Source organism: Schistocerca nitens, chromosome 4 (assembly GCF_023898315.1).
Source record: "Schistocerca nitens isolate TAMUIC-IGC-003100 chromosome 4, iqSchNite1.1, whole genome shotgun sequence".
Classification (NCBI taxonomy): Eukaryota; Metazoa; Arthropoda; class Insecta; order Orthoptera; family Acrididae; genus Schistocerca; species Schistocerca nitens.
In genome coordinates, this window is record NC_064617.1 from 287,192,746 (window position 1) to 287,215,445 (window position 22,700).

The window sequence follows — 22,700 nt, forward strand, 5'->3', positions numbered from 1 at the left end:
AGGTTGTGGAAGATGCTGTTCTGCCTATAAGAGCTTGCAGCGAAGTGGTGGGGACGGGATAGTGGTGCTAGGTGCAGTATCATGAGGCTTCACAGCATCTTCCCCCACGCCTAACCTTCTGCTCTTCCCTCTCCCCATCACATGTCTCCTCCTTATGCTCACCACCCACACCAGCGGATTGCAGCTCACAGCACAAGCAGTCACAATCAGGCTCCAGTACCTAAAGACAGTGGCCACATGGGTGCGAGACATGTTTGTGTTTTCTATTTCAGGAGAAGGATTTTCTCCAAACGTTTAATATTTTGGCAGTAATTTTCATGTCTATGTGATGATTAGCAATCTATCCTTTCCACATATACACCGATTTTCAAGATTCTTGAACCAAGTGTTTGCAATTGTTAAATTCTACTTTGGCAAAATTCTGCCTGATGATTTCCACTTTCTATTTCTGTCAGTCCACATTCTCCTATTTTTGCTTCTCTTCTTTTACCCACTATTGCATTTCAATTCCTCATCATAATTAAATTTTCATCTTTAACATAGTGAATAATTTCTTTGATCTCATCATGCCTTTCTTTCAACCTGTTCGTCACTTGCAAAGCTAGTAGACATAAATACTTATACTACTGCTTTGAGCTCTGGCTTTATGTTTATAATGGATATGATAACTCGTGACCTATGCTGTTTGTAGTAAGAGGGCTACTTTCTTGCAACCTTCAACAGGGCATAATGGAAAGACAAATGTAAGTTACAAAATGGTTTTATTACCAGGAGTAAAGAGCGGTTACAGACACTTTGCTTCATAGAGTGAAGATTAAGACATTTGTCACATCAATAGATGAGCTTTTCTTTACCCCTTTCATAAAAGATTGTCCCCAGCCTATGGAGACAGGTCTTCATGGTGTCTTGAAGTTCTCAATTGGTGCACAAGTAATGTCCTCCCAGATCTCTCCTTCAGCTGCCAAAAAAAGATGAGAGTCACTCAGCACTAGATCTGGGCTGTATGCTGTGTGAATCAAAAGCTTCCCTTGAGTTTTTTAATAACTACAGTATAACTAATCTCAAAAAGTTTTAGGAAATTAGTAATTTTTGCCACAGGTTTTTCTGTTGCCCTAACAGAAATTGCGTGTTGTATATTTGTTACAATTCTTATGGGGAGTTAGCAATTTTTTAGGTCAAGAGGTATAAAAGATAATCAGCAGGCTTAGTTTAAAGTTATTTGTTCAGTGTCCTGTAATACATGCACCAGCCAAAATACTGCCTCACTGGGAATGCTGTTCTTGAACATAAGATGAGTTGGTTGATGTTCATAAGCAGCTACAAAACACCCTGACTAATGTCAAATGATTGGCAACTGCTGTGAACCACTGTGTTGGAAGAGCTCCTGAGAGTCATGTAACAGTGGTACTGCTACAAAAGGTATCTCAAGTACTACTTCCACTTTCCTGTGGAACCTGTCTCCTCTGTAGAAATTACAGGATCTGTCATTACTCACCCACTTGACAGTGAGTTTCAATGATAGATCTAGGCACCCTGTACAGTGTCAACAGGGACTAAGGAGGACTCAGGGTGCTGTATTGATTCCTCTAATTAACAAATTCAAGGTGCTGTCTTTTACTGAAACTGAGCCAGTGGGACTCACTTCACCTGTTTTGGGGAAACATGTTTTTTCCAGTGTCAAGAGGAGGCTATTAATCATTGGCAACTTAGATGTATGGTGAATGATGGGTACCCCTTAAGGAAATGGCAACAAGAGACAGAAAAGCACACCCAGGCTCACTCAGTGTGTATGCCTTGAGACCTCATCCAATATGTTAATGAGGCTACTCTGGCAGCCACTGAGGGAGCCAGGTGCAAGCAAGTGCAGATTGTGTCCCATGCTGGAACAAACGAATCCTGTTCTCTGAGCTTCAAGGTCATACTTGGATCACTCCAGTGACTGGCAGAGAAGACCAGCCTTGTGCAAGGAGACTCAAAGAAGCTCACAATTTGCAGCACTCTCCCCAGAACTGATCATGACCCTTTCATTTTCAGTCGAGTGGAAGGACTGAACCGGAGAATTCAGAAGTTCTGTGACAAGCTAGGCTGCGACTTCCTGGACTTGTGCCATATGGTTGAGAACAGTTGGGTGCTCCTAAATGGGTCAGGTATGCACTACACATCAGAGGATGGGAGCTTCTAGTGTGTGGGATGCACTCAATGGTCTTTAAGATAAGGCAACTCTCCATCCAGTCCAGATAACAATAGCTGTAGGAAACCCAGAAGTATCAGTGTAAGATCAAAAGAAATGTCTTCCACAGGTGGGAGTATTAAAATCCTAGTGGGTAACTGCTGAAGCTTTTGCAACATAGTGCCAGAGTTTGAAGCGGTCATGGAAAGCAATGAAGCTCATATAATACTAGGTACAAAAAGCTAGTTGAAACCTAAAACTCATAGCAGTGAGATTTTTGGGGAAAGTTTAATTGTATATTGCAAGGATAGGCTAATGGGAAATGAAGGTGGTATATTTGTCGCAGTATATAAGAAACTCAAATCCATCGATATAGAAACTTAAAGTACATGTGAGATTGTTTTGGGCATGACTCTGTATCAGGGGTGCACTTAAAATGATAATTTCATCCTTTTATCACACACTAGACTCATCTTCAGATGTAAGCAAAAACATTAGAGAAAACCTCAGTTTGCTTGTACATAAGTTCCCTAATCACATGTATCATTAGAGACTTTAATCATCCAGTTATCAATTGGAAAAATTACAGTTTTGTTAGTGGTGTATGTCACATCCTGTGAAACATTACTAAATGCATTCCCCGAAACCTATCTAGAATAAATTGTTTGGAACCCACTCATGTTGGAAATACAAGCATAAGTCAATTATTATCCGCAAAGTAATCATAAAATTTTATTTTCATCAAATAGGAAACTTACAAGAACATAATTTTTCGACATGGTTTTCTTGCGTTTCAATGCACTTGGTCATCCATCATTGTACAAGCTTCTGATCCCCTTACACAAGAAGGTTCTTGGTTGAGCTGCAAACCAGGAATGCACTTATTCTTTCACTGGTGCATCTGAAGCAAATCAACGGCCCCTTAATGCCTGTTTGAGTGGACCAAACAAGTGATAGTCAGAAGGGGAAAGATCGGAACTGTATGGAGGATGATCCAGTACTTCAAATTTGAGTTACTGGAGCGTTTCAGCAGTGTGGGCAGCAGTATGTGGACAGGCATTGTAGTGAACACAACACCTTTTGACAGCAATCCTCAGTGTTTTCTTCAAATTGCAGGCTTTAGGCTGTCATTAAGCATCTCACTGTAATGTACACTGTTCATTGTTGTGGTCCTTTCCCCATAATGTTCCAGTACTGGACACTGTGCATCCCAAAAAACCGTAAGCATCAGTTTTCCTGTGGTTGGTTGGGTTTTGAACTTTTTCTTGCAAGGTGAATTTGGATGTTTCCATTCCATACTTTGGCTCGTAATAATGGATCCATGTTTTGTCACCAGTAATGATCCTGTCTAAGAAGTTGTCCCCTTCATTACCATAGCGATCCAAATGATTTTTGCAGATGTCTAAGCAACTGTGCGAGTTATTTTGGGACCCATCTTGCACAAACTTTATGGAACCCAGGTCTGTTGTGGATGATTTTCTAGGCAGAACCATGACTAATTTGCAGACGATGTGCCACTTTGTCAATAATTAATTGTCTGTCTTAGAGAATCATTTCACATGAATGCTCAATGGTTTCTTCATTTGTGGCGGTAAATGGTCATCTGGCTCCTTCATCGTGCGTAACACTTGTGCTACCATTTTGGAATTTTTCAATCCATTTGTAGACACTCCATTGTGGCAAAACACTGTTCCTGTACTGTACCGAAAGTCTTTGATGGATTTCAGCCCCTGATATGCCTTCCGACCACAAAAAACAGATCGCTAAAAGTTGCTCTTCTTTGGTGCAAATGGACAGCAGACCAGCCATGATGAACAGCATAGCAGTGATAATGAAACTAACCTAGCAGCTTGCAAATTGCAAAGATATAACAACAAATAAACAAAGCATGAGCCATCAATGTAAAATGACAGTACTACGAAAATATAACTAAATTATGGATAATAATTGACTTACCCTCGTATATTGGACCTAATGGTAACATATAGACCTGACCTCCACTGTGGTAAGGTCAAAAGTATGTAATTTGCAGGAGACAGGATCAACTTATTCTGATGTCTGACCAAATGAAAAACTTCTGATTATAATATTAAACTTTGTTAATGCAAACTCCAAGGTCATAAGTTTAGAAGAGATGGAATATTCTTAGTCTTCATTTCTTCTGTTAGCATGGAATACAAATTACACATGAAATACGTGTTCTTTAGCTGCTGCAGGGTAGTGTTCAAATCACCAAGAATTCACAATAAATTCTAGGTGTAATAACACACAGAAAACAAAATAAAGAGAATTTTTATTGAATCTATACAACAGATGTAGATATTGGTTATAATACAACAAAAAATCAAGTAATGCATATCTGAATGTGACTAGAAAAGTGTTGGTTTGTCTATCAGTTCATGTATGTTGTATAAATGGTAATGACAGATTATTGATATATTTGTAAAACTGCATCAGTAAACTATAGATTATAGGTAAATTATTTGTCCTGTAATAATAAGATATGCATGCCTTCAAATAAATATGAATGATACTGGCTACACAAATCACTCAAATAACAGAAGTGGAGTTAATCTACAGGCAGTTTTAGTATCATGCAAATAAAACATGAACTATTTGCACCATATATGTATTAGTAGTTTTTTAACTTTGATTTGTATCAGATTTCACTGCACAAATGTCTTTGTTGCCTTTTTCATTAGCTATTACAACGGTAACAGAATTATTTTCAAGTTTGCTTCCAAGCTTTTCCGCAACCCGTTGAATTGAAGGTTTCACATTGCTTTTCAGAGTTCCATTGAATAAAGGTACTTTACTGAGAGTACTTGCTTTTGAAACACTGTTAGCTATTTGCCGTGTGTTTGCATCAGATCCTTTGTTAAACGATGGTGATGAACTGAAATTATTGCACAATGTGTCCGAGTTCACTGAGATTTTCACTTTGCTTCCCTCTTGCTTTTCTACTGTACTCCCACCATTTACAATAATTCCCTGTAAAAAAAAATCATAATTCAGACAGTTCTGAAATAATTTATATAAATTACTTATGGAACCACAAAGGAAAGAATGCAAATGATGATATGCCAGTGATCTGTTGTGACTCATTAATGTGTTTCACAAGATATACTAATAACAATACCCTGCAAAAGAATATATAAATATTATCTAGAATGTATGTGCCTCTGTGTACTGTGGTTCCAGTGAACACACAACAAAGATAATCCTACAAATTGTATGCATTATTTTAATATTTCTTCTGTAAAACTGGAAATTTCCATCAAGTTTTATTTTATGAAACTGTGCTATACATATCCATGGGATAAGTAACAGGTACAATATTTTTCCATAATTTACTGCCTTTCTAGTGACTATTATTTTGAATGGATACTAAACCTCCTCTGGAATTTGTAGAGGGCTGTGAATACATAATATTTTGAATTGGAACCCATGTCTGGAAACATACCATTTCCATTCCACAACTGTTTCAGTTCAGATGTTTAACTCATCCACTTCTGCTTCAGGAATTGAATTAGGCTGATGCAATACATGTAGCAGGTAACAATTTAAAAGGAAACATAACAAAACATCCACTTATCACTTAAGCACAGTTGTTTATAATAACACTTAAACATTACATGTTTGCATCTTAAAAAATGCATACTGTACATACAGGACAGTACTGATGCATTGATGCATTACAACAGCAGCTCAATATCAATGTGGCAGCCACCAACAATGTTACAGACACTGTACTTATGAAGCATGTCCTGGTAGACATTCTCCCTCCCACCTGGTGTCTCTTCAACTTCTAGTGCAGCAGCTAGAACTCATGCCAGCAAAGTTTCATCAGGCTTTTGCAGGAGTCTCATAAATTAAACTTCACATATGACCTACAAGAAGTAATGCACATCATCCTGTGTGCCCTATTTCACACCAATGCAACTCAGAGACTTTTCTCTTTCCCTCAGCAGGCATGGACGACCACATGCCTGAACTGAAACCATTGTAGAATGGAAACAGTACATTGCCAGACATGTATTCTTATTCAAAATATTATGTACTTGTTTTCTTTACAAGTCCTAGAAGTTTTTAATGGGTATTTCCAAACAATTTGAACACATATCCATAATAAAGACACAAAATTAATGTTCATGTAGACATGACCTTGTTGCCTTTGGTTCAGAGTGGACTTATGTACTCTAGTGCAAAGATATTAAACAAGGTCCCAGCTAACATAAAGAAAGAAACTTGGTACCATGACAAATTCAAAATAAAATCAAAGAAAGTAATGAATGTGACTAATGCCAATCTTTATGCACCTTAACTGATTACGTAGATTCAAGGATTGAAAATTTCTGTTAGCTACAAGGCAAGTAGTTGCACTACAAGTAGGTTCTATACAAATTTTGAATAAAAATAATGGTGCTCTCAAACCAATAATAGATACTCAATATAAATGAGAACCTACCTACACCATTGTGCGTTCAATGGGCTAGTTTAATGGCAGAAAGGTATCCTAAACAAAGAGTTTAAAAGAAACAAGGTAGGTTGGACCAGAATCAAAGAGGTTGGGCGGGAATGACACATACGTGTGCACCACTATCCCAAAACCAAATGTACATTAAAGCTGTTCTATCTTGGAAACCATTCAGAATAGGGCATATGTGCGTATAAAGTTTTCTGCCTCAAATGAGTTTTCCTGTCATATCCCTGAAAACTGGCAATTCCTGCTAGGACATCCTGTATTTTATGCCCTATTATCTATTCTCAGATTAGATTAGATTAGATTTACTTTCATTCCAATTGATCCGTAGTGAGGAGGTCCTCCAGGATGTGGAACATGTCAGAAAAACAACAATACATGACAAATATTTACAACTAAAACAAATAAGCTAATGTACCAGTCCACAGGTCCCAAGTGGAATGATCGTCATTTTTTAATGAACACTAAGAGTCATTTTACAAATACTAATGCACTGAATTTAAAATAAAAAAGTTTTTTATTTATTTATAAGGTAATAAACATGTAATACAACTACTGTAATACTTATTTACAATGAACACATTACTGCACTGAAATGGTGCAGAAGTTAGATTATACTTACACACACACACACACACACACACACACACACACACACACACACAAATTTTCAATGAACACATTACTGCACTGAAATTGTGCAGAAGTTATGTTGTACTTATATACAAATCAGTTGGTTTTACTAAGAAATTCATCAATGGAGTAGAAGGAGTTGGCCACCAATAAATCCTTTAGGCTTCTCTTAAACTGAATTTCATTGGTTGTTAAGCTTTTTATGGCTGCTGGCAAGTTATTGAAAATGTGTGTTCCTGAATAATGCACACCTTTTTGTACAAGACTAAGTGACTTTAAATCCTTGTGAAGACTATTCTTATTTCTAGTATTGATTCCATGAATTGAGCTGTTGGTTTGAAAAAGTGATATATTTTTAATGACAAATTTCATTAAGGAATAAACATATTGGGAAGCAGTAGTTAGTATCCCTAGTTCCCTAAACAGGCTTCTGCAGGATGTTCTTGAGTTCACACCACATATAACTCTTACTACACGTTTTTGTGCCCGGAAAACTTTAGCCTGGCTTGATGAATTACCCCAAAAAATAATCCCATATGATATTATGGAATGAAAGTAAGCATAGTATGCCAGCTTTTTCATTTTTATATCCCCTATGTCTGACAAAATTCGCATTGCAAAAAGAGATTTGTTAAGACGCTTCAGCAGTTCTGTGGTGTGCTCCTCCCAGTTGAATTTATTATCAAGCTGTAATCCCAAGAATTTAACACTGTCCACTTCTTCTATCTTCTTGTCATTGTATGTTAGACATATACTCTTGGGACACCCCTTACAAGTTCTGAACTGCATGTAGTGTGTTTTTTCAAAGTTTAGTGACAAAGAATTGTCTAGGAACCAGTGATTAATGTCCACAAATATTTTATTGGCTGATCTTTCTAAGACTACACTTGATTTGCTATTTATTGCAATCTTTGTATCATTGGCAAACAAAACAAACTTGGCATCTGGTAATGTTACTGATGAAAGGTCATTGATATACACAAGAAAAAGTAAGGGCCCCAAAATGGAACCTTGTGGGACCCCACATGTAATTAGTTCCCAGTTGGATGATGCCTGATAGCTTGATACATGTCTCTTTCCTAATAACACCCTTTGTTTCCTGCCAGAGATATAAGATTTGAACCCTTTTGCAGCATTTCCTGTTATACTATAATATTCTAGTTTACTTAAAAGGATATTGTGATTTACACAGTCAAATGCCTTTGACAGATCACAAAATATACCAGTTGCCTGCAATTTTTTGTCTAATGAATTAAGCACATTTTCACTGTAAGTTTAGATAGCCTTCTCAATATCAGAACCTTTTAGAAATCCAAACTGTGGCTTTGACAGTATGTTATTTGAGATAAGATGGTTATAAAGACGACTGTACATTACTTTTTCGAAAATTTTTGAGAATGCTGGCAACAGTGATATTGTACGGAAATTTGATGCTATTTCTTTATCTCCCTTCTTAAACAGTGGCTTAACTTCAGCATATTTCAGCCATTCAGGAAATATTCCACTAATAAACGACTGGTTACACAGATAGCTTAATATGTTACTTAGCTCAGAATCACATTCTTTAATTAACTTTGTTGATATTTCATCATACCCACTAGATGTTTTTGATTTTAAAGATTTTATGATGGACATTATTTCTGTTGGGGTAGTGAGGGTCAAATTCATATTATGGAAGTTACTTGAAATGTCTGGTCTAAGGTAATCCATAGCAGCATCTACCGAACCTGACAACCCCATCTTTTCAGTAACAGTTATAAAATGTTTGTTAAAAAGTTCTGCAACACTATACACATCTGTCACCAATGTATCATTTACTCTTAATGCTATTTGTTCCTCTTCATGTCTGGTTCTACCAGTCTCCTCCTTCACTATATCCCATATTGTCTTTATTTTGTTATCTGATATGACTATCTCAGTTGGACTTTATGTCTACTGAATAGCAAAGACTTATCCATTGAGAGACACTGGGTAATTTAGAAGCATACATACTTTCAATGTCCTGTGCATTAGTACAACAAATACTTCTGTGTAGTTTAAACACTTTAACTTACATTTTCTTCTGTTCTTCTTCTAAGATTTGATCTTGAAAGTGTCTGAGATAGTTCTGAGTGCAGAAGAGATGATACCGGCATCTTGTTCTCAACTGGACAATTTTGTGTACCATTTGAAACTGCATTATCAAGAAAATCAAACTTAGATGGTTGCCTTTTTTCTTTTCCAGAAGGATATTCACCAATTATTACAGAGACTGGACGGTGCTTTTTAATAGATGCTTGGGATTTACTCGATGTTGACCCATCAGATGATGAGGAACTATAGAAAAAAATTAAACCATAAATCAGAAAAAAGCATTGTTATTAATTTCAATAATCAAATAAAACATCATTTTAAAAAAAAATTACCTTTTATTATAATATGATCTAGTTTTATATACCAGTACAAACAATGTTTGGTAATGACAATGTGTTCAAATTTCCATACAATAATTTATTAGCTTCAATCTGTTTAGCTGTCTGGGTACCAAGTATTTATCTAACAGTACAATTACATAAGACGAATCAGAATGTTTCTAGTTCCAAAAGTTTGTTATTAATGTATAAGGGGTGTTCAAAAAGAAACGAGCCAGAGGCATAATTACAGAAACCAGTAGCTGCATGTTAGAAGTATTGACCCTGGCTGTTGAGACACTTGTCCCAGTGTGACACAAGGCAGTGATGTTAACCAGTTCTGCACGTACAGCTGGACGTTGTCACCGAGGTGAATCATTTGCCCCTCAGAGACTTTTTAATGGCACCAAAAATGGCGTAATCACAGGGAGAGAGGTCCGGACTGTATGGAGGGCAGTCGAGAGCCTCCCATTTGAATTTCTGCAGGAGTGCCACAACTGTGTTGGACGTATGAGACTTTGCATTGTCATGGAGCAGAATGACCCGACGGGTGAGATTGCCTGGTCATTTTGATTTTTCGCTTGGCGAACAGTGGTCAAGGGTTGTGAGTAATGCTGGGCATTCACTGTTGTCCTGTGCTGCAGGAAGTGAATCGGAAGTGGGCCATCTTGGTCAAAGAAGAGTGTCAGCGTAGGGGCAAATGATTCATCTCAGATGATGATATCCAGCTGTGCATGCGGAACTGGTTTACATCACAGTCCCGGGAATTTTATGAGACAGCTACTCACCACCTTGTGTCGCAGTGGGACATGTGTCTCAACAGCCAAGGTCAATACTTCTAACATACAGGTACCGGTTTCTGTAATTATGCCTCCGGCTTGTTTCTTTTTGAAGATCCCTTATAGAAGAGGATATATTACAACAAAAGTAATACTGAGGAACAGATAGAAAATCACAAATATTTAGTTTGCACATTGTGTCACAATGCAAACATGAAATCAATGGTGGCCAGCCCCATCCTAAACAAACAAAAGTTATGATTTAGATATGAACAAAGTCTGATACTGGAACAATGGAAACTCCAGGTGTCTGAGCAACTCACCATCTCCACTATATGGTGAGTAGCAGTCTATCCTTTTCATAATACTGTATGATACTTGCATTCATATCTGCCAGGTGACAGAAGCAGTGCAGCTAGGAAAAAAGTCACAAGTGGAGATCATATAGGATTCTGTGTTCTTGGAGTGACTTTTTTAAACCTGTTCTGATCATTTGATGTTATTTTCTATGCAACTGTGGATTATACTCATTCACTGGTAAAAATATAGCATCAGTTTAAAGAAATAGGCGTCAGTTACAAATAAAAAGAGCATGGGTGTCTGTCACAAGCAAAACAGGGAGTGAAAAAAATCAATAAGATTTTCTTAAAATGCGTCACAAATCCCTACATCATTGATGTGACATATCTGTCTGTCAATAAAGCCCTTCCACATGCAGTTAAAACAGTTTCTGAAGAATGCCAACAAAAGACTGTGATAGTTTTCTTGCATTAGTTTGCTCACGTTGATTAGTTACATTTTCCATGGATCATATTCATGATAAATGTTATGATGCCGAAAGTATCAACTGAAAAAAAAAAGAAAAAGAAAAAACAGGCTATATATTTTTAAAAAATTATGTATATGTATGAGGTCTTTTTGAGTTTTTTCTCTATAGATGGCTGACTAATTATTTCTAATCAAGAATTCCTCTGTGTTATAGAAGGAGTTGTTAAGGAGAAATACCTCTAATTTATATTTGAAAACACTTGAACTACCAGATATTGAATTTCCATCAATGAACTGTTTGTTTCATTTCAACTTCACATTGTGTATTGAAATCAGTTTAACATCTAATGCTGGTACATGTAAATCGATATCAATAATCTTCTGTTTACTCCTTGATTTTTACTGTTAATATGTGGTGGTTGCGCATTCGTACATGTGTAGCCATTGCAAGGCACTTACTGCTTATTTCGTTTAATAATATGTAAACTGTTTACAAAGCTTTCCTGTTAATCGTACTAAAAATGCTCAGCAAGAAGGTTATAGGCACAGATGTGAAAGCAATGTTTTATAAAGATTAAAAATAGAAGTTGTATGCAGAAATCCGAAATCGGTTCATATGCAACTTATGTGTGTACCAATCTGTTTCTTCCACCAACTGATCATTTGTATGTGTAGACAGCTGTTTACTTCATACAGTTAGTCCTAAAAATGAGTGGTACAACCTCATATGGGCTTCTGACAGTCGGACATGAAAATTATTCAATGTGGAACTTTGCCATGAAGGTGTATTTAATCCACAACAAACTATGATATGTTACAGAAAACATTCCTTCTGATCTGACAAACTTGGATGATTCTTGGAAGATGATACAGAAAAGCACATTCCCAGGTTATACTCTTCTTGGACAAGACATGCTACTCACATATACGTGACGTGTATATGATGGTAGATGTCTGGATAGCCCTCAGGAAAGTACTTGAAGACTCTGGACTCACACATAGGGTGGGCTTGCTTAAAACATTAATCAGAACAAAATTAGGTAAATCCAAGTCAGTAGATGACTGCTGTAATTGAATCATAGCAACCACACTTAAGCTAAAAGAAATGAAATTCTCGATGAGTGAAGAGTGGATTGGAACTTTTACTCCTCGCTAGATTACCCGATGATTATCAACCTATGATTATGGCACTTGAACACAGTGACACAAATATCACTGGAGATTCTATTAAAGGAAAACTACTACAAGATGTGAAACATGAAGATGCAAACAGAAATGAAGAATAAGCCTTGTATCTAAATAAAAAACGTTGTACAAAACACATTATTAAATGCTGCAAGTGCAACAGACTGAATCATCTTGCTAAATATTGTTCTAGCAATGGTGAAAAGGAGGAAGCTCAGCAAAAAATAATGATAAAGGAAATGACATTAGAAAAACAGTTAGAACACAAGAATGTCTTTCTTGCAACAGGTTCTAAACAGTCTCACAAAAGGGAGATGTAGTATTTAGATTCTTGTGCCTTGATTCACACCATGAATGATGAAGGGAAGTTTCATAACGCCAGGCTGTGTAATAGCTCAGCGATCAATGTGGGGGGTGATGGTTTAGTAACAAAGACTTCTGGAAATATCAATCTGACCTCCAGTACAGGTGATAAAACAGTAGATGTAGAAGTGCCTGGGGTAATTCATGTCCCAAACTCAACTGTGAATTTGCTCTCTGTTACTAAAATTGTAAGCAAAGGATATAAAGTGACCTTTACAAAAAAAGAAAGACAGAAAGGTGGATTCATTTATGATGCAGCAGGTGCCAAAGCATCAGATAAGAATGACATCCATAGTTTGAATTCAGGCGAAGTAAAACAATTCTACTATACAAAAAATAGTGGATTCCTATGGCATCCCTGGTTAGGATGTATACATTGCAAAGTATGCAGAAGTTAGTAATAGTTTCAATGGGACTAAATGACGATCGTGTGGTCAAGGCTCCATATGAATTGCCCATCATGGGGAAAATAGTCACATCTTCCATTCACAGCTTGCAAAATGTATTTTAAAAACGTCTTGAACTTGGTACATTCTGATTTATGTGGGCCAATGGACACAGCGTCTATTGATAGACATCTTTATTTTCTCATATTTATTGATGACTTAAAATAGAGTGCTTTCTGACTTCTGAAAGTAACATCCACCAGTTTACAGTACAATACAATCCACAGCAAAATGGTGTCACTGAGAGAGCTAGTCAAATCTCAGTTGTAAAAGCCAATACCAAGATGTTCAATGCAAACTTACCAAAGGAGTATTGGGCTAAAGTGATGGCTACAGTTGCATACTTATCAAATTGTTACTCATTCACCACACTTGTAAGTAAAATGTCATATGCAACAAACTGTAATACATTTTAAATGTGTCTTCTCCTGTCACTGCTTAGTGAGTAGTTACAGTTTGCAAACTGCAGAAGCAAGCACACCTGATGCACACGACTGCCATCTCCAGCAGCTCAGAATGGAATGCCAGTCATGTGTGCATGAAGTAAGCTTGCTTGTATGAATGAAAGTGTGGGTGTTTCCTTTTCTGAAGAAGACTTTGGCCAAAAGCTAAATGTGTAACAGTCTTTTCACCTGTACCAGTCTGCAATTCCATGTGTCACCTTTATGATAAGTAGCAAACTATCTTTTTCCTTATATTATTATTTTCCAGACTGGAGTTTGCAGTGTTTTAAATATCATATGCATTTCGATACAGGAGAAAGCCGAACTCAGCACACTTCAGGATTTCTACCTGTAGTGTAACGGTTCCACTGAAAAACCCTCCTTCTCTAATGACCTCGACATTGACAGGAGGTTAAACCCTAATCTTCCTTCCAAAACCCCATCATAAAAAGCGGGATAAGAAGTCACAGAAGATGATTTTTGTAGACTACTGCCAGGCAAAAAAGGTCACTGATTCACTGATAGGGAGATTTGTCAGATGTCAACAGGGATGTAAATTTTCAGGAGGATGAGAATTTTGCAAGTTTTTGGATAGAGGAACTTAAAATCACCAGTGTCTTAGAACTGAAGCAGAAAGCAGTTTATCATGAGATCCATACTTCACACACTGCCAAATCAGTATACTATGTTAATGGGTTGTTTTATGATTTTGACAGCGATCCAGTGTAAACTGAAGCTAAAAAAATGGAACCTATAATTCAACTACAGTTCATAACGCAAAGGTCAAGCAGAGAGCCAAAACCCACTATTTTACTTACAATTTGCAAAAAGGACTTCCAAATGATGATATTGTTGTCAAAGGGGCCTTGGGAGGGATAAATAAGGAAGAACTGAAAAAGCAATCAAGAAATAATTCTCGTCTGTTGTCAAAGGGGCCTTGGGAGGGATAAATAAGGAAGAACTGAAAAAGCAATCAAGAAATAATTCTCGTCTGTAGTTCTTAATGACACATTCGTAGAGAGAGAGCTATCCAGGGGACACACAAACCTCTCAAGACTAAATGGGTATTAAAGATAAAGCCTGATACTGGCAATACACCAGAAACATTTAAGGCATGTCTAGTGGTAAAAGGGTGCTCTCAAGGTGAAGATGTTAATTATCAGGAAACTTTCACACAAGTGGCCAAGCATGTATTCATTAGATATCTCTTATCTATAGCAGCTTGAGAGAACCTAGAGATCAACCATGTTGATATCACCACCACTTGTCTCTACAAAGATTTAAAAGAAGCAGTACGTCTCAGTACACCAGAAAATTTTGCAGTGCTTGACAAATTATGGAGTCTGAAGAAAGTTGTTTATGCAGTTAAACAGGCTGGTCAGAACTGGAATAATAGTAATAATAATAATAATAATAAAAGCCAGTGATATGTTAAGAAAACTGAAACTGATCTCATCAAACACTGATACATCCACCTATTTTCATAGAACTTTGTGTTCTGCCTTACAGCAGGTCTTGTCATGGGGGAAGCTTTGTCAGAGAGGTCCACCGAATGAGTGTCTAAGGAAGTGATTCCAGTGGTGATTTCCTGTTGCCTTCCACTGATGATGATGAAATGATAATTAGGACAACACAATATCCAGTCCCTGAGTGGAGAAAATCTCTGAACCAGCCGGGAATCGAACCCAGGTCCCTTGGCGCGACAGACCGCCGTGCTGACCACTCAGCTAATAGGGCAGACTATTTTCATAAAGATGGCAGCAAACTAGCTATCACAGCTTTGTGTGTTGCTGATATGTTATTATTCTCAAATTACAAAAGTGTTTTGATTCACATCAAAAACTTTTTTAAGGAATTTTTTTTAGATAAAAGACTTCACACCACTTGCCAATGCCTAGGTATGGAAATTAAACAAAATCATGAAAAAGGAAAAATTTGGATCTCCCAAGAATCCTATGCAAGAAAAGTTCTGGAGAAATTTGAAATGAGTAAAGCCAAACTGGTGTCAACACCACTTGAACTCAGTTTGGACTTTGAAGCAATCAATTCAAGTGATACTTAAGTGAACCTTATCATGAATCAACAGAAGTCTTCTACATTTATCCTACATCCTCCAGACCTGACATGTTTTTTTTTCAGTTAACATTATTAAAAATATAATAACTATTTTAAATAGATCCATTACTTGTCAGTAAAAATACTGTATAGATATTTAAAGGAAACCATAGGCTATAAGCTAGAATTTTCTAGACATGGCTACAGTGAAATAATAACCTTCAGTGCTGCAGATTGTGAAAACAAAATTAATGGCAGATACTCTGTAACTATTTCATGTATAGAAATACAATACTAGTAGAAAAAAAGCTATTACAATATATGCCTTTGGCAACAACTGTTAAGGTTTTGCTGTGGTTAAGATAGCTTATGTATCAGGTAGGTCCAAGTAGTATCACTAAGTCACTATATATATATTGTGATGACAAAGGAACCATTCAATGAGCCAAAAATACAGTGACAAGTTCTAGATACAAGCAAATAGATCTAAAATATTTTATAAGAAAGCATGCTGAGTCAGTTGTTATTACTATTGAACATCTTTCTTCTGAAGAAATGATATCTGATACACTCATAAAACGCCTAAGTAACATTGTACATGAAACATGTATATGAAACTATGGCCTTGTGAAATAAGTTAAGAGGTGACTGTTAACTAAACTTCAGAATATGTGAGGATATCAGTTTAAGGGGACATGTTGGAATATCTGAATTAATACTGACGGATTTCTGCTTACTCTTTGATTTTTACTATTACTCTGTGGCTATTGTGTATTCGTATAAGTGTAGACATTGTATTGCTCATACTGTTTTTTCCATTTAATAGCACATTAATAATCTTTCACATTAATTATACTTTTTTTTTTTTTTTTTTTAGGTTTATGGCTAGCCCATTTGTGTAAAACAAGTCACTAACTTTCACAAAAACAACAATTAATATGTTCAGTGGTGATGCTTTTTCACTCAGCTTAATAGAAATGCTTGTATCATCTTCAACCAGGTCAAATTCGCCAACGACTATCCCTGTGGACTCTCTTTGTAATTTCTCCCCATGCAGATGGAATTGCATTTATCTTTGAATTACTTGAACAGGCTAGGGTAACTTTCTGCATTCTGTTTCTTAAATAAGAACTAAACAGGCATGTGCTGAACTACATATTCCTTAAAAACTTAACTTCTCTAATTATGGAATAGGGCAGATTGCTACTCACCAGAAAGACGACTCACTGAGTTGCAAACAGGTACAACAAAAAGATTGTTACACATGCAGCTATAAGCCAAAGCCTTCCTCAGCAAAGAAAACATACACACATTCACACAATCAAGCACACCACACACACACTTGGCCATTGCCACTGACAGATCTGACCAGAATGCGACTGTCACATGAATAGCAATATGAAGTACTTCGAGAAAGGGGAAGCGATAGCAGGGTGTGAGTGGGGGGAGAGAAGACCGCTGTCTGGCAGAGTATGCATCGGTGCTAGGCACAGTGTCAGGAGGTGGAGGGTGAGGAAATGGGGAGAGGAAAAGGAGGAGAGCAGAAAAAGGAGAGGAGAGGAAAAGGAGAAGAGTGGAAAAGGAGATGAGAGGAAAAGGAGGAGAGTGGAGAGGAGAGAAGAGAAAAAGAATGAGAGCAAAGGAGAGGAAAAGAAAAGGAGAAGAGTGGAAAAGGAGATGAGAGGAAAGGGAGGAGAGTGAAGAGGAGAGGTGCCGAAAAGGAGAGGGGAGGGGAGAAGGAAAGGGAAAAGAATGGACAAGTATGTTGGCAGAGTCTGGCTCACAAAGAGGATGTGGGAATGTGAGAGGAGAGGAGGTGACAGGACAAGGTGGCAGAAACTGTTGGTTGCCATTTCCCGATATGTCCCCAAATCCTCCCATCATCGCCAAGAGCCACGTACAAAAGAGTGCCTTGTCACCCAATACCACCCCAGACTGGAACAAATGAACCACATCCTACATCATGGTTTTGATTATCTATCATCGTGCTCTAAAATGAGGGACACCTTACCCCTCCAAAACTTGGCATTCCACAGCCCGCCCAGCCTCCACAACATCATAGTCCATTCCTATGGTACTCCCAATCCCAACATCCTGCAACAGGTATTATATCCTTGTGTAAGACCTAGGTGCAAGACCTGTCCAATCCACCCACACAGTACCTCTTATTCCAGTCCTGTTACAAGCTTATCTTACCCCATCAAAGGCTTGGCCACTTGTGAAACCAGCCATGTTGTGTACCAGCTCTGTTCCAGATATTGCACAGCTTTTTACATTGGTGTGACTACCAACCAGCTGTCCATCAGGATGAATGGCCACTGCCAAACTGTGGCCAAATCAAAGTACACAATCCTGTGGCACAACATGCTGCAGAACATACCATGTTTGATTTCAATGGCTGATTCACAACCTGGGCCATCTGGATCCTCCACTCCACAACCATCTTTTCTGTACTGCACAGATGGGAGTTATCCTTACAATACATTCTCCTCTTCCTAAATTATCCTGGCCTCAACCTGCAGTAACCTACTGCCCCCAAACCCGCCAACCAATAGTTTCTGCCGCCTCAACCTGTCACCTCCTCCCCTTTCACATTCTCACATTCTCTTTGTGTGCCTCCCTCTGCACTGTACCTTCCCTACTCTCCTTTTCTGCTCTCTGCTCTTTCCACTCTCCTCCTTTTCTGCTCTCCTCCCTTTTCACCCAGAATCCCCCCCCTCCTGAAACTGTGTCTGGCAGTCTGTAGTCTCTGCACACCCTGTCCGACAGTGCTCTTCTGTCCCCCCACCAGTACCTTGGTACCCCTTCCCCCACTCCACATTGCTATTCACGTGACAGTCACATTCTGACTGGAACTGCTGGTGGTGGCTGCAGGGTGTGTGTGAGGTGTGCTTGCTTGTATGAATGTGTGAATGTTTTCTTTCCCAAGGAAGGCTTTGACCAATAATTGTTGCAAGTGTAACAGTCTTTTCGTTGCACCTGTCTGCTGCAAGTCAACAGATCACCTTTATGGTGAGCAGCAATCTATCCTATTCCTTATATTGTTTTTATTCTAACCTGAAGTTTTCATTGCTTATCTTCTACATCTACATCTACATCCATACTCCGAAAGCCATCTGACGGTGTGTGGCGGAGGGTACCTTGAGTACCTCTATTGATTCTCCCTTCTATTCCAGTCTCGTATTGTTCATGGAAAGAAGGATTGTCAGTATGCTTCTGTGTGGGCTCTAATCTCTCTGATTTTATCCTCATGGTCTCTTCGCGACATATACATAGGAGGGAGCAATATACTGCTTGACTCTTCGGTGAAGGTATGTTCTCGAAACTTTAACAAAAGCCCGTACCGAGCTACTAAGCGTTTCTACTGCAGAGTCTTACACTGGAGTTTATCTATCGTCTCTGTAACGCTTTCGCGATTACTAAATAATCCTGTAACGAAGCGCGCTGCTCTCTGTTGGATCTTCTCTATCTCTTCTATCAACCCTATCTGGTATGGATCCCACACTGCCGAGCAATATTCAAGCAGTGGGCAAACAAGTGTACTGTAACCTACTTCCTTTGTTTTCGGATTGCATTTCCTTAGGATTCTTCCAATGAATCTCAGTCTGTCATCTGCTTTACCAACGATCAACTTTATATGATCATTCCATTTTAAATCACTCCTAATGCGTACTCACAGATAATTTATGGAATTAACTGCTTCCAGTTGCTGACCTACTATTTTGTAGCTAAATGATGAGGGATCTATCTTTCTATGTATTCACAGCACATCACACTTGTCTGCATTGAGATTCAATTGCCATTCCCTGCATCATGCGTCAATTCGCTGCAGATCCTCCTGCATTTCAGTACAATTTTCCATTGTTACAACCTCTCGATACACCACAGCATCATCTGCAAAAAGCCTCAGTGAACTTCTGATATCATCCACAAGGTCATTTATGTATATTTTGAATAGCAACGGTCCTATGACACTCCCTTGCGGCACACCTGAAATCACTCTTACTTCGGAAGACTTCTCTCCATTGAGAATGACATGCTGTGTTCTGTTATCTAGGAACTCTTCAATCCAATCACACAATTAGTCTGATAGTCCATATGCTCTTACTTTGTTCATTAAACGACTATGGGAAACTGTATCGAAAGCCTTGCGGAAGTCAAGAAACACGGCATCTACCTGTGAACCCGTGTCTATGGCCCTCTGAGTCTCGTGGACAAATAGCGCAAGCTGGGTTTCACACGACCGTCTTTTTCGAAACCCATGCTGATTCCTACAGAGTAGATTTCTAGTCTCCACCACAATATTATGACTGACACAATCAAATGCATTCAGTAAGCCACAGAAGATTCCAACTGGTGATATTCTATCATTAAAAAATTTTGTAATGCTCTCAGTAAATGTATAAATAGTTGAGTCCTGGGGAAGGCCCTATTTGAAATCTGAAATATGACTGGCTAAACATCACACTACTACACAGCTGGGTGGCAACCCTGGAGAACATTAAATTTTCTAAAGGTGGTATTTATTGACATCGACCCCTCATATAGAGAGGCCTACAGATGATATATTCTAATCTGTGTTGGAGAACACCCCCAATTAATGATGCACTGCATGTGTGATTAAGGTCATTAAGCATTATAGGGACCTCTATTCTTATAAACTGAGTTGGAAGTCTTTGTCAGTTTAAGTCCTAACTCTTTATAGGTTTGTGGTCATTATTTTAACTACAGCACTTAAGGTTAAAATCTCTAATCCAGTGCCCATAAACAACCCTATCACATTCAGCTACTGTATGGGAACATTCTGTGTCCAATAAAACAACCACAATGAGCTTGTAGTGTTCTGTCAATAGGTGGTAGCACTTGTACTTTGTAGTCATTAAAGTAAAGCACTCTTAGTTTCCAGTGCATGGACTGAGTTGTAACTTTGCTAGTAAGTCTTTACATTTACAAAATTAAGTTGATTTATTATGATTTTATTGTGCAATACAGATACGTAGACAGTAACCTGCCTCCTATTTCACTGTATCTAGTGCAAATCACTGTGAAATGAATTTTTTTTGTTTCATGTATGCAGGGTTGGCTTAAGGGACAAGCAACACAAGCTGCCACTTGGGGCACTAATCTGTGTGTGAGGGAAAAGAGGGAGGCATCAAATGATAAGTCGCTTGTGTGGTAAAAAGTTCTGGAAGTGGCCCTGTGTGAATGCAAGAGGATGTTCATAATCTCAATTTTCCTAAAGTTTATGTACTTTTTTGGCTGTAAACAAATACTTTTGCAGAAGATATTTTATTTTATTGTGGTATCTCACTATATACATGACACTTTTATCAATCGGTTTCTAAAATACAGCATGGCACTCAGATGTTATAGGCAGTTCCATAGAAGCCAACTCCCATTTTAATTTAGCAAGGTCAACTTTTTGTCGGCTGTGAGCTGCATAAAGTAATCAGAACTGAAGGAGAGCACTGACTGTCGAATTTTGCTGGTAAGTCTCTAGATTTACAATAGTAAATCGATTTATTATGATACTGTAGTGTAATATAGATATGTTAACAATAAATTGCCCCTAGTTTCACTGTATCTAGAGCAAATCACTGTAAAATGAGGTTCCTTGTCTCATATCAGCAAAAATACATACATAATCTTAACTTTCTATCAATTTATTGTAATATTTTGTTGTAAAAAACATCTGCACATGTTATTTTATATTATTTGGTACCTCAGCATACACCAATGAGCCAAAACATTATGACCACCCATTTAACAGCATGTTGTTCCACTTTTCAAACACAGTACAGTAGAGATTCTGCTTGTCATTGATTCTAGATGTTGTTGACATGATTCCAGAAGTATGTGGCAGCAAATGTCTATGCAAAAGTCAGTCAATTCCTGCAAATTTTGCGATGTTGGTTTACAGGCACACAACTATCGCCTGACATGTGTTCCAATGGGTACAGTTCAGGCACATTTGCTGGCCAAGATATTAATGTGAGTTCACTATTGTGCCCCTCAAACCACTGCGGCATGATACTGACTTTGCAACACAGACATTTTTCGAGCTGGAAGATGTCATTGCCATGGAAGAGACTTCAAGCATGGAGTGATGCAAGTGGTCTGCAATAATGTTCATGTAGTTCATTACTGTCATGATGCCTTCGATTATTTGTTACACATTCCAAGGAAGCCCAAATAAATGTACCCCATAGCATAATTCGGCCCTCACCAGCCTGCACCTGAGGTGCGGTGCATGTTTTGTGCAGCTGTTCACCTGGTGTCGGCATGTAAGGACCCAACCAGTGACCTGGTGTAAAAAGAAATGTGATTCATTTGACAGGCCATATGTTTCTATTGATCCATGATGAAAACTCAGTGATGCTGTGCCCACTGCAACAATGTCATTAGGTCAACACAGGGAACATGTAAGAAACGTGTGATGTGGAGCTCCAAGTTCAACAATGACCTTTGAACAGTGTGCTCCGAAACACTTGTGCCTGCACCAGCATTGTGGTCTATCATCATATCTGCCACAGATCACTGCCTATCCTGGATTACACAATGGGAATCGAACCCGGGACCTTAAGATTGACATTCCGTCACGCTGACCATTCAGCTACTGGGGCAGGACAAAACCACTTATATTAGTAGATTTCCACATCTGCGGCCCATATCTTCACTGTAATGACTGCCTGTCCATCTCTTTCCCACTTACATTCTTTCCTTACTGAGTCATGTACATGCAACATCACCAGGAAGCATACAACCTCGCAGTGGGCAGTGGTCATAATGTTTTGGCTCATCAGTGTATACATGACACTTTTAGTAAAAAGTTTCAAAATTGTAGCACTCCAATCAGTAAACAGTTTTAATATGCATTCTTCCTACAATATCGTATTTTTACATAGTCGTGTAACAGTTAAAAATATTGTAATGTAAATAACTTATTTTTTTTTTTACAATTTAGGTTATAATGTCATTAGGAAAA

General features: G+C 38.1%; 1 protein-coding gene across 2 annotated transcripts in view; it reads right to left on the reverse strand.

The window, feature by feature from the left end:
* Positions 1-4,533: 4,533 nt before the first annotated feature.
* LOC126251457 (serine-rich adhesin for platelets-like) overlaps positions 4,534-22,700 on the reverse strand; it is a 417,638-nt gene continuing 399,471 nt past the window's right edge. For both annotated transcript variants that reach the window (XM_049951888.1, XM_049951887.1), the window contains 2 exons: positions 9,341-9,602; positions 4,534-5,161 (listed from right to left, as the gene is read on the reverse strand). In XM_049951888.1, the coding sequence (XP_049807845.1) occupies positions 4,814-5,161; positions 9,341-9,602 (610 nt within the window). In that variant the 3' untranslated portion in view covers positions 4,534-4,813. The remainder of the gene's footprint in view (positions 5,162-9,340; positions 9,603-22,700) is intronic.